Here is a 13,391-nt window from a genome sequence, read left to right on the forward strand (position 1 = left end):
CGCAGCTTTAATGAGGGCTACCACATATGATTTTAAGTTGTCCCTCTCATTTCCTTCAGGAACATTATATATCCTCAGATTGTTCCTTCTAGAATTATTCTCTAACTGTTCCAGCTTTTCCTGGAGACCTTGCTAATCTCTACGCAGTGCTTGGAGCTCCGTTTTATTATTTGCAAGATCCTTTTTTAGTTCCTCCACTGTGTATTTAAGTATTTCTGTTCTCTCAGTTAAAGTATCCAACTTTTTATCTAATGTCTCGCAAAAACGCTGTATTTCACCCTGGTTAGCGTCTGATACTGAGAACCCATTCTTAATATCTAACGTTAGTGTTCTTAACATCGCTTCTAAAGAGCTAGACGGTAATTCACTTGGGTTTCTACTGTCAGGGTTTATGTTCCAAGCTGATGTGTGTCCCCCACAATCTTCGTGCCCATTAGTCAGAGAGAAAGTCTGAGACTTAACTCCATTTCTATTTATTGATCCGTCGGAAGTCGTAGCCATAGTACTCTCTTGGGTGTTACCCTGGCTGAGCTGCTCACCCTTCTCCATTACTGTATCAAAAACATCTATAGTAGCTATAATGTCTGTGGTCTCCATAATCTCTTGACCGGCTTTAGGGCTCACAACCTCTATACGCGGCGGTCTCTTTAGTGAAAGCAGTGATGGTTGTACTTTAAAAAAGATGTGCACAGATGGTGTAATCTTTAGTTTGGGGTCCAGGAGCGCTTCCTTTTGTTTATGTTTTTTCCCCTTCTTTTTACTTCCCGCTTAGGTTTTTCTGTAGGGAGACTTTTGTGATGTGAGAGCTTATGAGGGGAGTAGGAGACGTAAGCCCAACCAACGTCACTAAATCCGAAGACTGACTCTGTCCCAAGCTGTGTTTAACTGTGGACCCACTGTCTCCCACAACGGGAGCCCCCACACCTATCTGGAGTGGAGAAGTGTGGCTCACTGGTTAGAGGAGGCAGACCTGGAAGAAGAGGTCAGCCCGGGACCAGGGTTCAATTCCCGGCTCGGCGGGATCTTGAGTCCTAAAATGGCCTTGGACTCGACAATTCTCGCTCCGGTGCCTACTCGATTCACGGGTTCACACTCTGCGACTCTGGGCAATAGCTTGCTTAATCTCCACAACGGCCCCTCGCGGCGGGATGCCTGGCTTTCACCTTGTGGATACCCTGCCGGGGTTATCTCACAGGGGAATACCAGGACGGGTTCCCTAAGCAAGCGCTTAGAGACCGGTTGGTGATTTGTGCTATATAAATTCCTGTATATTTACATTTACATTTACCTATCTGCCCTCCTAATGTGCCACATATGACCCCCGCAATGGCCCCCGCTACCTCTTGTGTTCTGAATTCTTCCGTCGCAAATGGCGGCAGGCTGCTCCTCTTCAATACATGAAAATCAGAGAGGGTTTGTGAAGGGGAGATATTTGCACAAACTCACATATGAGTTAATTGGGGCTATCGATCTAGCGACAACCCTCAATATTCCTTCAGCAATAACAACATTGGATGCCTCAAAAGCTTTTGATAAGGTGAGATGGTCTTATCTATTCGCTGTATTAAAAAGATACAACTTGGGGGACAATTTCTGTAGAGCTATACAGCTAATGTATCAGGAACCCGTAGCAAAGATCTTAGTGAATGGGAAGTTATCCTCTCCTTTTAAGATACTTATGGGCACAAGACATGGTTGCCCCCTCTCTCCTCTCCTGTTTAACTTTTAGATGGAACACTTGGCTTCTAGACTTAGAAATGCAAGTGATGACTTCCCTTTTCAGCAGGGAGATTGGGTTAGAAAGGTTGCGCTGTATGCAGACGACCTAATTGTGTATTTATCTGATCTGAGCACTGCCTTACCCACCATCTTAAGAATAGCTTCAGAATTTGGAGAGGTGTCGGGGTACTCAGTAAATGAGCATAAAACAGAAATCATGATATGGATCAAGTAAGCAATAACCCCAAGATTACAAGGGAAATGCAATATCTTGGGTTAAGGATAGATCAAGATATAAATTAAATTGCAGAAATCAATCTGAAGAGGGTGTTTAAAGAGATCATCCAACTAATCAAGAGCTGGGTGCACCTCCCGTTAACGATCTTAGGAAGAGTTAGTTTGGTTTGGTCAAGATGACTATATTGCCTAAGATTATGTTTATATTTAATTCCATACCTTTGCACTTTGACAAAATCACCACAAATAAAATTCAGCAGGCTATAAATTCATTTATTTGGGCTAACAAAGGGATAAGGATCTCCTGAAAGAAGTTACGGAGGAGGAGGGAGAAGGGAGGCTTGTCATTGCAAGACATACAATACTATGCATGGGCCTTCCAATTAAAAAACTCTAGAATGCTCACAAAGATACCAGATGGTTCTATAATAGGTTCAATGTTTTACAATGTTAAAAGTATCCAGAGTAGATATAGATGGCTTCCTTTTTAAATTTGGTGACCCTTAATTAAAAAAATAAATCAAACTAAAGGTGCTACAGTCAATGGCGAAAATGTGGTATCACATTAGACGCCTTTCGAAATTGGACTACTACTCTTACTTTGCTCCAGTTTGGGATTCACCAGGGACTCTAGAGTGCCTAGACGGCAAACTGGCGGCGCCCATTAAAATTCGAACCGAAAAATCTGGGGGGTTTGACCAGGGATGGAAATATGCTACCCTGGCAAGATCTTAACGGGCTGACTAAAGGTACACTTTCAAAGTTTAAATATATACAATTAAAAAGCTGGGAGCAAAGTAGAAAACAGTCACTTGGTGTTGGCAGCATTTGAGAAGAGCAACTGGTAACAAAACCTACTGGAAACAAGGAAGTAGCAATCTGGTACTGGCACCTTCTGGATACTATGGACGGAGAGTGTACGCTGGCTGAGGAACTGTGGGGGAATTTACTTGCCAAGGGAGCAACTGCAGAATATTTGGCAAGTATATATGTGCACACTTTACCTCACAGTTAAAACTGCTTTTTTAAGACGGAACCACCTTTTTTTCGCTCCACAGGGCATATATATCACCCGAAAAGTTATCAGGGATGGGGAACGGGAGTCGAACCAGCTGTGGTAAATATGGATTGAAAAAGGCAACGGATGTTCACATGTTTTATCAATGCTCCGCAATCAGATGATTTTGGGATAAAGTGGAAACTTCAATGTCAGGTATTTTGGGGCAGCAAATAAAGGTAAGCCTTTCATTGGTTAACTTTGGAGTGGTGGATGATTTTATGGGTTCCATCAAAAACATGCTGTTCTATGCAATGTTACTCGCAAGAAGAGAGATTTGTCGTAAATGGATGAGCACTACACCGCCACAGCATTCTAAATGGCTGGAATCCCTTGTGTAAATGTCCAAGATGGATGATGGATTTATTAGGAAAAAAGTCTAAGAAGAAAGATTTCTGGAATTTATTGTTGGCATGGATGGAGAACACGGAAGGGTTGGCGTAAGATCCAAAGGGTACTGGAGATATAAGACCGCAACTATGTCCAATGATTACACCAGAAATTCACTCTGGACTGCTAAAGGGTTTCCTCCCTACACTCCGAATCTTAAGCAGTGCCGGTGTATGTTTCACACCGTGAGAGAGAGATAGCTGCAAGAAGGAATATGCCCATTGTAGTAAGCCCATTAGTGGTCAGTATCTCTTTTGAGTAAAGGGCTGAAAAATTGGACATTACAGCTTTCTCAGGTGAATGAGGACAAAAAAAGTAATGATTTGTTTACAAAAAGACACACTGCACTCTATATTCTTTTGTCGGTTTATGCACACTTGAGGAGTAAATTTATGGCTTCACTTTAAAGGGTTTAAATTGTATTCAAGGAAGACCAGGATTAGTTTTTTTCCACAATTGTTGGCTACTGACCATATCTGCTCTTCTGTGGCAGTTTTTATTTTGAGAGGACCACTCATATTGAGGTTTTCACTGAACTGCTGAAAGCTGAGTTTGAAGGTTGTTCAATTAATTCTGTACAGTTCCTTTTTATCTTGTATTTAAATGTATGGACCTGACCTTAACATGATTTTAATGTTTTATTGGTTCTGTGTAGTTATTGTGTTTGCTTTATTGTTATTGTGTTTTAAAGTGTGCTGTATGGTTTATTTTCATCTAAACCGAATAAAAGGATTTTGGCAGACAGACTGCCTGACTGCCTGACTGACTGACTGACTGACTGACAGACTGATGGCAGGGGCTGCTTTGGCTGTTGGATCATGTTAGACCTGGCACCATTGGCGTGGGTCTCCCTTCCATTTTTTGCTGTTGCCTCATGTGTTTTGCTGGTGTTAGATGCTTTGGGCACTGTGCCACTGCTATTCAGTGCCACAGTACAAGTGCTCCCTATTGTAAATTGATGTATGGATTAGTGATTCCATGTTTGGCTACTTTGGTTTACTTGTCAGACCCTAGTCTAGTGCACTGAGTGAGCCAGGGCGTGTAATCCAAATACTGCTGGTGGGCCTGCAGCACTGGTTGTACCACCCACAGAAGCAGCCTTGTAAAATGTGTCTAAGGTCTACCATTGCAGAGCCTGCGTGCAGTCTGGTACTGTCATGCTGACTGGGCAAGTGCACCCACTTGCCAGTCCCTAACCCTTCCCTTTCCTTCATATCAGTCACCCCTATGGTAGGCCCAAGGGCAAGGTGCATTGTACGCATAAGGTAGGACAAGCCCTGATGTGTGTGGCATGTCCTAATAGTGAATTACAGCCATTTTCCTTTTTCACTATTGCAAGGCTACCTGTTTTCCATAGGCCAGAATGGGCTGTTAGAATTGTTACACTTTATAATCCTAACAGGCTCAGAGAACATGGTAGAAATTCGAGTTTAGTATGCCTGAACTCAGAATAATGAAATACATCTTTTAGTAAGGTTTATTTTAATATTCGGTGTTTGCAACTACCACTTTTAGAAAGTAGGTATTTTCTTGTCTAACCATTCAAACCTGCCTCTGCTGGTTTGTGTATTCCTATGTCTGGTTTCTGTGAGTGACAGGGCTGGGGAATTCCAGGAGACAGGCTGAGTCACCCAGTGGTGAATAGAGAGATCTGCACCCCCTGGGGAGCGGCTGATGTCTCTGCCCTGCACACCGAAAGAAGAGAAGGAGTCCTGTCAAAAAAGTGCTTCAGGACTGTACTTGCCTTCCACAATGCTGGCTCCACCTTCTGTGGGGTGTCTGATGTGCATGCCCTGCACTGTGAAAGGAAAGGAGAAGTCTGATAAACAGAGTGCTTCAGAACTGGTTTGGACTGGGCAAAGGCCCCTCTCCCCTCAGAGAACAAAGGATTTCTGGGTATAAATATTGGGACCCTGATCCCATGAAATTAGATCACTTTTGGACTACAAGAAGAAACCGTTACTGAGGGGAGGAACCTGAAGAAACTGAGGAGAGACTATTCCCAAGCTGAAGGGCTGCTTGGGGGATTGGCCTGCAGTGGTTGCCTTACTGCCAAAGGAAGGAGAAAGGAACTTTGTAACTTTGCTTTCAACTTGTGAAGGAGCTCCAAGGGCTTGGAAAATAGCTTGCCTCCTGCTGAAGTCTCAGGGACAACATACTTCACCCCCCAGCTCCCCAGAGTTCTTGTGGAAGTGCCTGCTGCTGTTTTGGGACTTCTGAGGAACTGCGTGTCGCAAGGAGCTGGAAGCTCGACTCAACGAGAAGAAGCGTGTCGCCGTCGCTGTGCCTGCCGTCGCAACTCCGGAGAAAGGATGGTGTCGCCGCTGGAACTGTCGCACTGCACCGCATCGGAGAGAAGCGTGCCGCAACAAAGAGGAAGCGTGTCGCCGTCACTGCTGCTGCTGTCGCAACTCTGAAGAAGGAAGGTGACGCCGCTGGAGCTGTCGCACTGCACCGCATTAGGAGAAGAATCTCGCAACGAGGTGGGAGCGTGTTGCCTTCGCTGTGCCTGCCGTCGCAACTCCGGAGAAGGAGGGTGTCGCCGCTGGAACTGTCGCATTGCACCGCATCAATCAAGAGCAACTCGCATCCCCGAGAAGCGCGCCACCGTCGGAGCTGCTGCCGTCGCATCTTGGATGTCGCCGCTGTAGTTGTCGCATCGAGCGGAAGCTTCACGCATTGTGGAGAAGAGCGTCGCCGCTGGAGCTGTTGTCGTCGCATCGTCAGGGTGTCACCGCTGCAGTCCTCGCATCGAACTGAGAGCTTCTCGCATCCCCGAGAAGCGTGCTGCAGCTGGAAGATCTTCAGGTCTTTATTTCTTTGTATCTGAACTTTGCCGCATTTCCCATCACTGCGACATTGCTTGTCGTGGAAGCGCAACGCAACTTAAGGTACATTGACGCAGAGTGTCGCATCTAAGAACTGAACTGAACTAAGCTTAAATCTACCATCTTAAAGTAATCATATTGTGTATTTTTGTCATTTATGGTCTTTGGTAACTCTATATAAAGTCTACTTATTTTTTATATAAAACCTGTGTGGTGTCCATTTGTAGTGTTGTCACTGGGTTACTGTATGTGGTCACAACTGCTTAACTTACAATGCCTATGAAATAAACCTTGACTGCTCGCGCCACGCAACCTAGAGGGTGAGCAGGGGTTATTTTAGGTGTGTAATCCCCTTTTCCTGACTAGAGGAGAGGGTCCCTATTTGTCACAAGTACCTACCTGTGCCAAACAGAGACCCCCAAATCTAACAGATCACAATCCATTTTTCATTTGTCAGCACATGCCAGCGACTTATCAGAACGCTATGGGTGAATTGAATGTTATACAACGAGGAGTGCATCACCAGTAGTACTTATACGCCCCACTCCCAGAGATGCAAAGGGAGAGGAGAAAAGAAGATGTGATTGTGTGGGGTTTCATAATTAATAAGGAGTAATACATTTGGGGACTTTTTGGCATACTTTTCTATACTGTAGCTATTGTGTGTGAGCTGTAACTCAGTAAATATTTAGTAATTTATTCTAACCAATCAATACATTTATATAATGCCTTACCTTGTTTTTCGCAATTTCCACGGTTGCCGTCGTAGCCAACACCCCAAAGTCACAGACTGTATCGACAGTTGGCTCTCCTCCTACCAGCTTCTCCAACTGCAAATGCAGTGATCCCAGGATCCGTCGTATGGGAGCATCAGGGTGAAGATTAGACAAGTTTACTTTTTTCTTTTTCTGCTTTCCACTCCCTTGTCTGTCCTTAAAGGCAAATATCAAAAGTTCTTGTAGTGTCAGCTACATCTTTCATTAGCAATAAATCAAACATGCATTAGCGCCACTGAGGAAAGTAAACTATGTGAATAAAATTGAGTATATCTCTCAGAGTCACCCCAGAGGTTCCTGTGACCAGGTCTACAGTGAGCCCACCCACCCCTAAGTATTCACTTGAGTGACCAGACACTATTTACTGCATGAAGGGCTGGCATTATTGGAAAATCAGTCCTTTTGAAGCCTTAATATCATCCAAGATGCCCATGTGTTTGCTACCCTCCCCCTTTCAGGTAGACAGTCAATCGATAAGCAACATTCTTTGTCCCGGCACCATTTGGTTCAAAGAAGTTGGGACCTGCTCTTGAATCTGTGCATCATTAGTTGGTCCTGGAATAGTACTTATACCCAGAACCCATACCCCTCATCACATGTCTAAGCTCAGGCACGTCCTGCACACTCCCTAAACTCACACAAACATGCAAACAGATATCTCACAACCTTAAGCACTTTTAATGCATTCAACGTCACAGACATGGCTCAATACTCCCCCACTGACATGCTGGGTACCCTCATCCCCTGGCATACAGCACTCTGGAGGGATTTCCATTATCCACAGTTGGCTACGACCTTGACTGATCTGGGAGCCCTCTGATCTAGCCTCTGTCGAATTGCTTGGTAGCCATATTCCCATCACGGCATCACATGGCACATACTTTACATTCCTCTCTTTACCTCCTGAAAACAATACCTTCCTCAAAGAAGACATCATCACTATTACTTTCATCAATCAAAGCAACAACCTTCTTACTCAGGTATTTCAACTTATCAGGTGACCCAACTGCTTAGAAAAAGAAGATCTCTTAGACACCCATAACCAAATCCAGCTCCTCGAAAGCCCCCACCTATCACCATACAGATGCTCCCATACCAGGCAATACCTGTAAATTAGATATCATGTTCATGGCCAATATCGACTGCCATACTGCCATCCCAGGCTATCACGGTGCCATCCCATTATTCATCAACTATTCACCAGCCTAAGTCATTCTTAATCTGCCAATTATCAGAACCAATAGTTTAAGCAACTTCCATCTGAAGCAATCGTCAAAAACCTGGTCATTTCTTTCCATCATTACCTAATGAACAAACAGTGATAACACACTCCAGCCTGCCTTCAATAATGCCACAAAAAAAAAAAAGTTAATAAAGATGCCCGTTTGGAAAAAGCTAACTCCACACACCTTTTATAACCAAGAACCCTAGGTGACTAAACAAACAATTCACACAGAACAAAATTAATGGTGCACAAGACGCTTCCGGTATACACCTGTTACAACGCAACTTTTACAACTACCTACCATTACAACGCAACTTTTACAACGCATACCATTACAACGCATTGCGCTGGGGGGCGCTCTAGGATAGGGAATAAGTATAATTTACTATCCAACACCTTCCCTAGTGTCCACGGGGACTGGAGTTGGAATAGTAAATTATACTTACCACTATCCAGCACCTCTAAGCGCTATGCGTTGTAATGGTATGCGTTGTAATGGTCGCGTTGTAATGGTAGGTAGTTGTAATGGTATGCGTTATAACGTCATACATCCGACACTTACAGTACAAACAAATTGAATTTAAAAATCCCTGTGGAAAACCACAAAGACATCTAAGAGAACATACCATACAGCCACAAATACTATTTTTTCTGCTAACTCCCAGGTATTTGAACATCCTTTGGAGTTTAGAGGCCAGCTAACTCCACACCTGGGTAACTTGTACAGAGAAGACTCCTGAATCTCTTCTCATCATTTTAAATCCAAGTATAGACAGTAAAAACCTGCTGACTCCAGTAAAGACCTCTGACTAGGCAGCTAGTCAATGTTTTCCCTTCAGAAAGTCAGGTCTGGACGTCAATGCTACCTTCTAAGTAAGACAAAGTACTTTAAAACATGACAATGAAGTACCACTGCCTGAGCCAGGGAAATTAGATCCCATTTCCAAATATCCAGAAGTACTCGAGAGGCTGCAATTTATAGTCATTCCAGTCGGTGATCAGGTTCTCTTGTAGCAGGGTTTCCGTTCTCCCACAGAACTGTGCATAGAGATCTAGAACCTCAGTGAGTTAGGATGATCCAAAACTCATCTCAGTGTCAGAAATCCCCTTACCTAGCTAGCTACAGTGTCTCATGGCTCATTATGTAATGATCCATGTCTTAGACAAACCAGAACATGAACTTTAGAATACCTCAGGAATCGTGGAACACATGAACACTCTTTCGTTATATAATCATTTCAAACCAAACCTGAGAGTCAAAGAACACAAGTGCAAGTTTGAAATATTTATTATTCAATGCAAAGTTCTCAAACGCAGTATCTTGTATAATACCAAAATGCAGATTATAAAAATCAGAGTCAGCAGCATAGTCACTAATCCATAGTAAGCAAAAGGTGATAGCATGTTACAATGCAAAATCTATAGAAATCTATATCACCTATATTTCGCGCACCCTATTTTAGCATATTATTTTATATCTAAGAAGGTCTCATTCGGGCTTTAGCAGGGCGAACCCATACCTCTAAATGTCAGTAGGAGTAGATCACATCAACAGCTACCAGCTCTCTCCATGCGCAGCACCAAGTGTCTACGTTCATTCCGTGTAACTCTATCTTAAACCCGCGTAGAGCCCAAAATGTTGGCATCAACATTATTTGTGTTATGTCTAATGTGGTGCGAGGATCAGGCCTCCCAGCAACCTTGTGTTAGGTTATTCTTAGAGTGTGCAGCTCTCAGTGTGCAGACAGTTGTACCAAGTGTACCAGGCAAAGCTGATAGCATAGAAATAACATATTATTCTCAAATAAATCACCTCACCGCTTCTAGGGTGAAAGCGACAACAACAAGTAGGTGTCGTGTGCAAAACTGAAGCCGAAGGAAAAACGGCTGTTTAAACATGTAATACACTCATGCTAACTTAACGCAATATATGTAACGAAGTATCCATATGACACCCCCCCATTGATCCGAGCACCGTCAATCATAAGGGAAAAGGCAATACTAAATCAGATACATAAAATGAAAGCAAAGTTCAATAATCTTGAGCTAAAATAAGCTAAAAAAATATGTATGAATGAACATGTATGAATGCCTACAGTGGCCTCAAATCTAAAAATAAAAACAAAACTTTCGAACCAAAAGTTATCCGCCAGGTCTCAAAAATATGCAATGTAGGACCAGGTCGCATTAATTCTAATGTCTGTAAGAGAAAAAACAAGGCACTTATCCGATATCCAAAGTCATGTGCCACATTGACGTTATTCTCAGCGACATCACATGATTGAACTCTCCATCATCTGAACATAGTCCATCCCTCCAATCCAGCAAGGGGAAAGTCATATTTCATAGCAATCCTCCCAGGCATCTCACGATTGGACAGTATATGCAAAGAAAGTTGCAACAGCCTCCAGTATGAAATCACTGCCATCATCCAAAAATAGTTCAGCAATCCAATTCAGCAATGGGAAAGAACATACGTGCTCCTCCAGCATCGGATCCTCCTGTGACGTCAGAGGACAACTCGGTGGGTTCACCAGATCGCTGTGTGTCAGAAAGGCATGCGCCGCTGCAGAGATCTCCCATTGGCCCAGTACCCCATTTATCGCTGCCAAGGCCATAACTCTTTCGCCAGAACAGATCAGCTCGTGAGCCACCATGGGACGCATTAGCTGATCAAAATCGACGTCAGGAGCGGTCCTCAAGCATAGGCACAAATCAATGGCCCAATCGAACTCGCAGCTCAGGCAGTGAAACACAGGTTGGACGCACGTGAAGTCGGTGAACCGAAATGACAATCTATAAGCCGTGCTTAATGCTGCAAGCGGCAATGTTCCATAGTAATTGAGCATCCGATTACGGCACAGTGTCAGGAGGCGTTGAATGGCTTCTTGCGCAGGATGGGCATCCATGTTTTATGAAGAAAAACACCAACAAAATGCCAGCGGCTACAGCCAGTAACACAGGTAGTCCACCAAACAAACTCGAAAAAATAGAGTGGAAAAACGTGGGAATGATACCAAAAACTTTTTCAAATGTAGTCACGAGGCCACTGCTAACCAATTTAAAAAAATGTGCAAGCCCAGACGTGGAAGATGCATTAAAGATCTGATGCACCAGCTCACAGAAATGAAACGGCAAATCAGTATTTAAAAGCGCCTGCACCTCTGTGCGTGTGTTAGCTATGTGAAGGACATAATTTTCCCGGGCCGAACTCAGGGTCACTTGTTTTTGAGACAAAAGGGCCCTTATTCTGCTTAAACCATTGAACTTCGCTTCCAAGGTTGGAATCCGTGGCCAGATGGAGACATCTGAAGACCCATGCGTGGGTGGGTATAGAACATTCTTGCAACACACCACACGCTCTGATACAGTTACCACATAAGCCACACCAATTAATAACCCACAACATAACTCGTTGTTTAAAAGCAAATAACTACCATTAGTCAATAATGTAAATGTAGGAACTACTGCTGGAACTGGCGTGCCTTTTAAAACACATGCTAAATTTGGCCGGTCTTGATTACAAGAACCGTGTAACTGAATGTGTCTGCATATTAACGAATGGTCAGGTGACTGTGTGCATTCCTCACCATTAAGATTCACTTCTTTTCCATCCTTCAGACATCTGTATGTGTATGGTAATGACCATGCCTCATGTAGGAATGCATTGCCTAGTGGTTCATATCTTCCTATAGCAATATACCGCATACAATTAGTAAATTTATATAAGGGAAATGGTAATGTAATTAATCCATGAATAAGCCATGTGGCAGTAGTGGTTTCAGCAACAGAGAAAGGTAAGGATTCTAGCTTTTCAATATGTAACATAGAAAACGACGCATCACGCATAGAAAGCATGCGTTGCTTTTCAGTCAGATTAAAAGGGGCGAAAAGGGACGAAACGTTCAACGAGTTCCAGGGAACTCGTCCAGCCTTAAGCGTCTGTAGGGTCCATGCAAACTGCATTACAGAACGTAACTGATTTTGACCATGGTATAACGTGGACACTTCATCATGTACAATATCAACAACAGAAGAAACAATATTATCCAACGTGTAAATCCTGGAAGAAAGCATGTTAATACTGTTATCGACCACTGCAAGCACTTTTTCCAAATTTGCTTGATCAATAGCTCTCAGGCGTTTAGCAGCCTCAATCTGTGAAAATTTCCAAATCTCATTGTACACAGCATAAAGCCAGCGTTTAGATCTACCCCTAGCCGGGCCTTTTATAAAATCATTTAGCTCTATGTTTTCATTCAACTGGGACAGATGCAGTTTAACTGCAGCCAAAGTGGAATGTTGTAACCAGTTCTGACACAATTTGCCTACTGAATAAGTAGTAACAGTGTGATCTGTGTCAAACCTGGGATCTGGCCTGATGTGTGTAAAACCTTCAGACAAACCCAAAAAACGACGTTGGCAAGAATCAGAGCTTCTTTGCCACAAAAGCCACCCCTCTGGATCAAAACTGGAAATATTAAAGGAGGAATTGTGCAAAAGTGCTCGTATCCCACTGATGGACAATGTAGTGAAATTACTCCAACCTGAATATTCTTCCAAATCAGGGATAGTAGGTGTATTTAATTTTTTAGATGTAGCCAAACCAAAGCATGTTGTTTGGGAAATAGTAGAATTTAAAAACAACATGTGATTCGGGATGAGACATGCACGATGCAAAGCCTCAGTGCCTTGTACCTGCCAATCTTTGGTACCCCAAACCGATTTAAGGTCAATAGCCTCCTTCCATAACTCATAGCCATCTATAGCTAACTTGTCTAGAAAGGACTTCGAATACAGCAATTTTGTATCGGTAAGTCTAACTTTGGACATGAAATTCTGGTTCACTTTAAAATAAAACGACTCAGGATTTGATTGATTAAAATCTGTAAAATAAGAGAACTTCCTCAGAAATGTACTCGAGCTCCCCTGTAAAGGAGCAGGACAATGTTCCCACTGTGTGTAGTTCACAGGAACCCTCCTGGAACTTGTTTTGTGTAAGAAGTGATTCCCATAATGTTGATAACAAAACAAATCACCATAATTGACAGAATCTAAGTACAACTCCTCAGCATCAAAGGCCGCATAATATTTCAAATCAGAGAACAATTCTTCTACGGCCTGAAGATCCCAATCATCAGAACGAATATCTTGCTGAA

At 43.2% G+C, this 13,391-nt stretch overlaps 1 protein-coding gene across 4 annotated transcripts in view; it reads right to left on the reverse strand.

Annotated features, from left to right (window-relative positions):
• LRRC43 (leucine rich repeat containing 43) overlaps positions 1-13,391 on the reverse strand; it is a 344,921-nt gene that overhangs the window by 80,601 nt on the left and 250,929 nt on the right. For all 4 annotated transcript variants that reach the window (XM_086942972.1, XM_086942971.1, XM_086942973.1 and 1 more), the window contains exon 10: positions 6,966-7,163. In XM_086942972.1, the coding sequence (XP_086799098.1) occupies positions 6,966-7,163 (198 nt within the window). The remainder of the gene's footprint in view (positions 1-6,965; positions 7,164-13,391) is intronic.

The sequence above is a fragment of the Lissotriton vulgaris genome, chromosome 11 (assembly GCF_964263255.1).
Source record: "Lissotriton vulgaris chromosome 11, aLisVul1.2, whole genome shotgun sequence".
NCBI classification, from domain to species: domain Eukaryota; kingdom Metazoa; phylum Chordata; class Amphibia; order Caudata; family Salamandridae; genus Lissotriton; species Lissotriton vulgaris.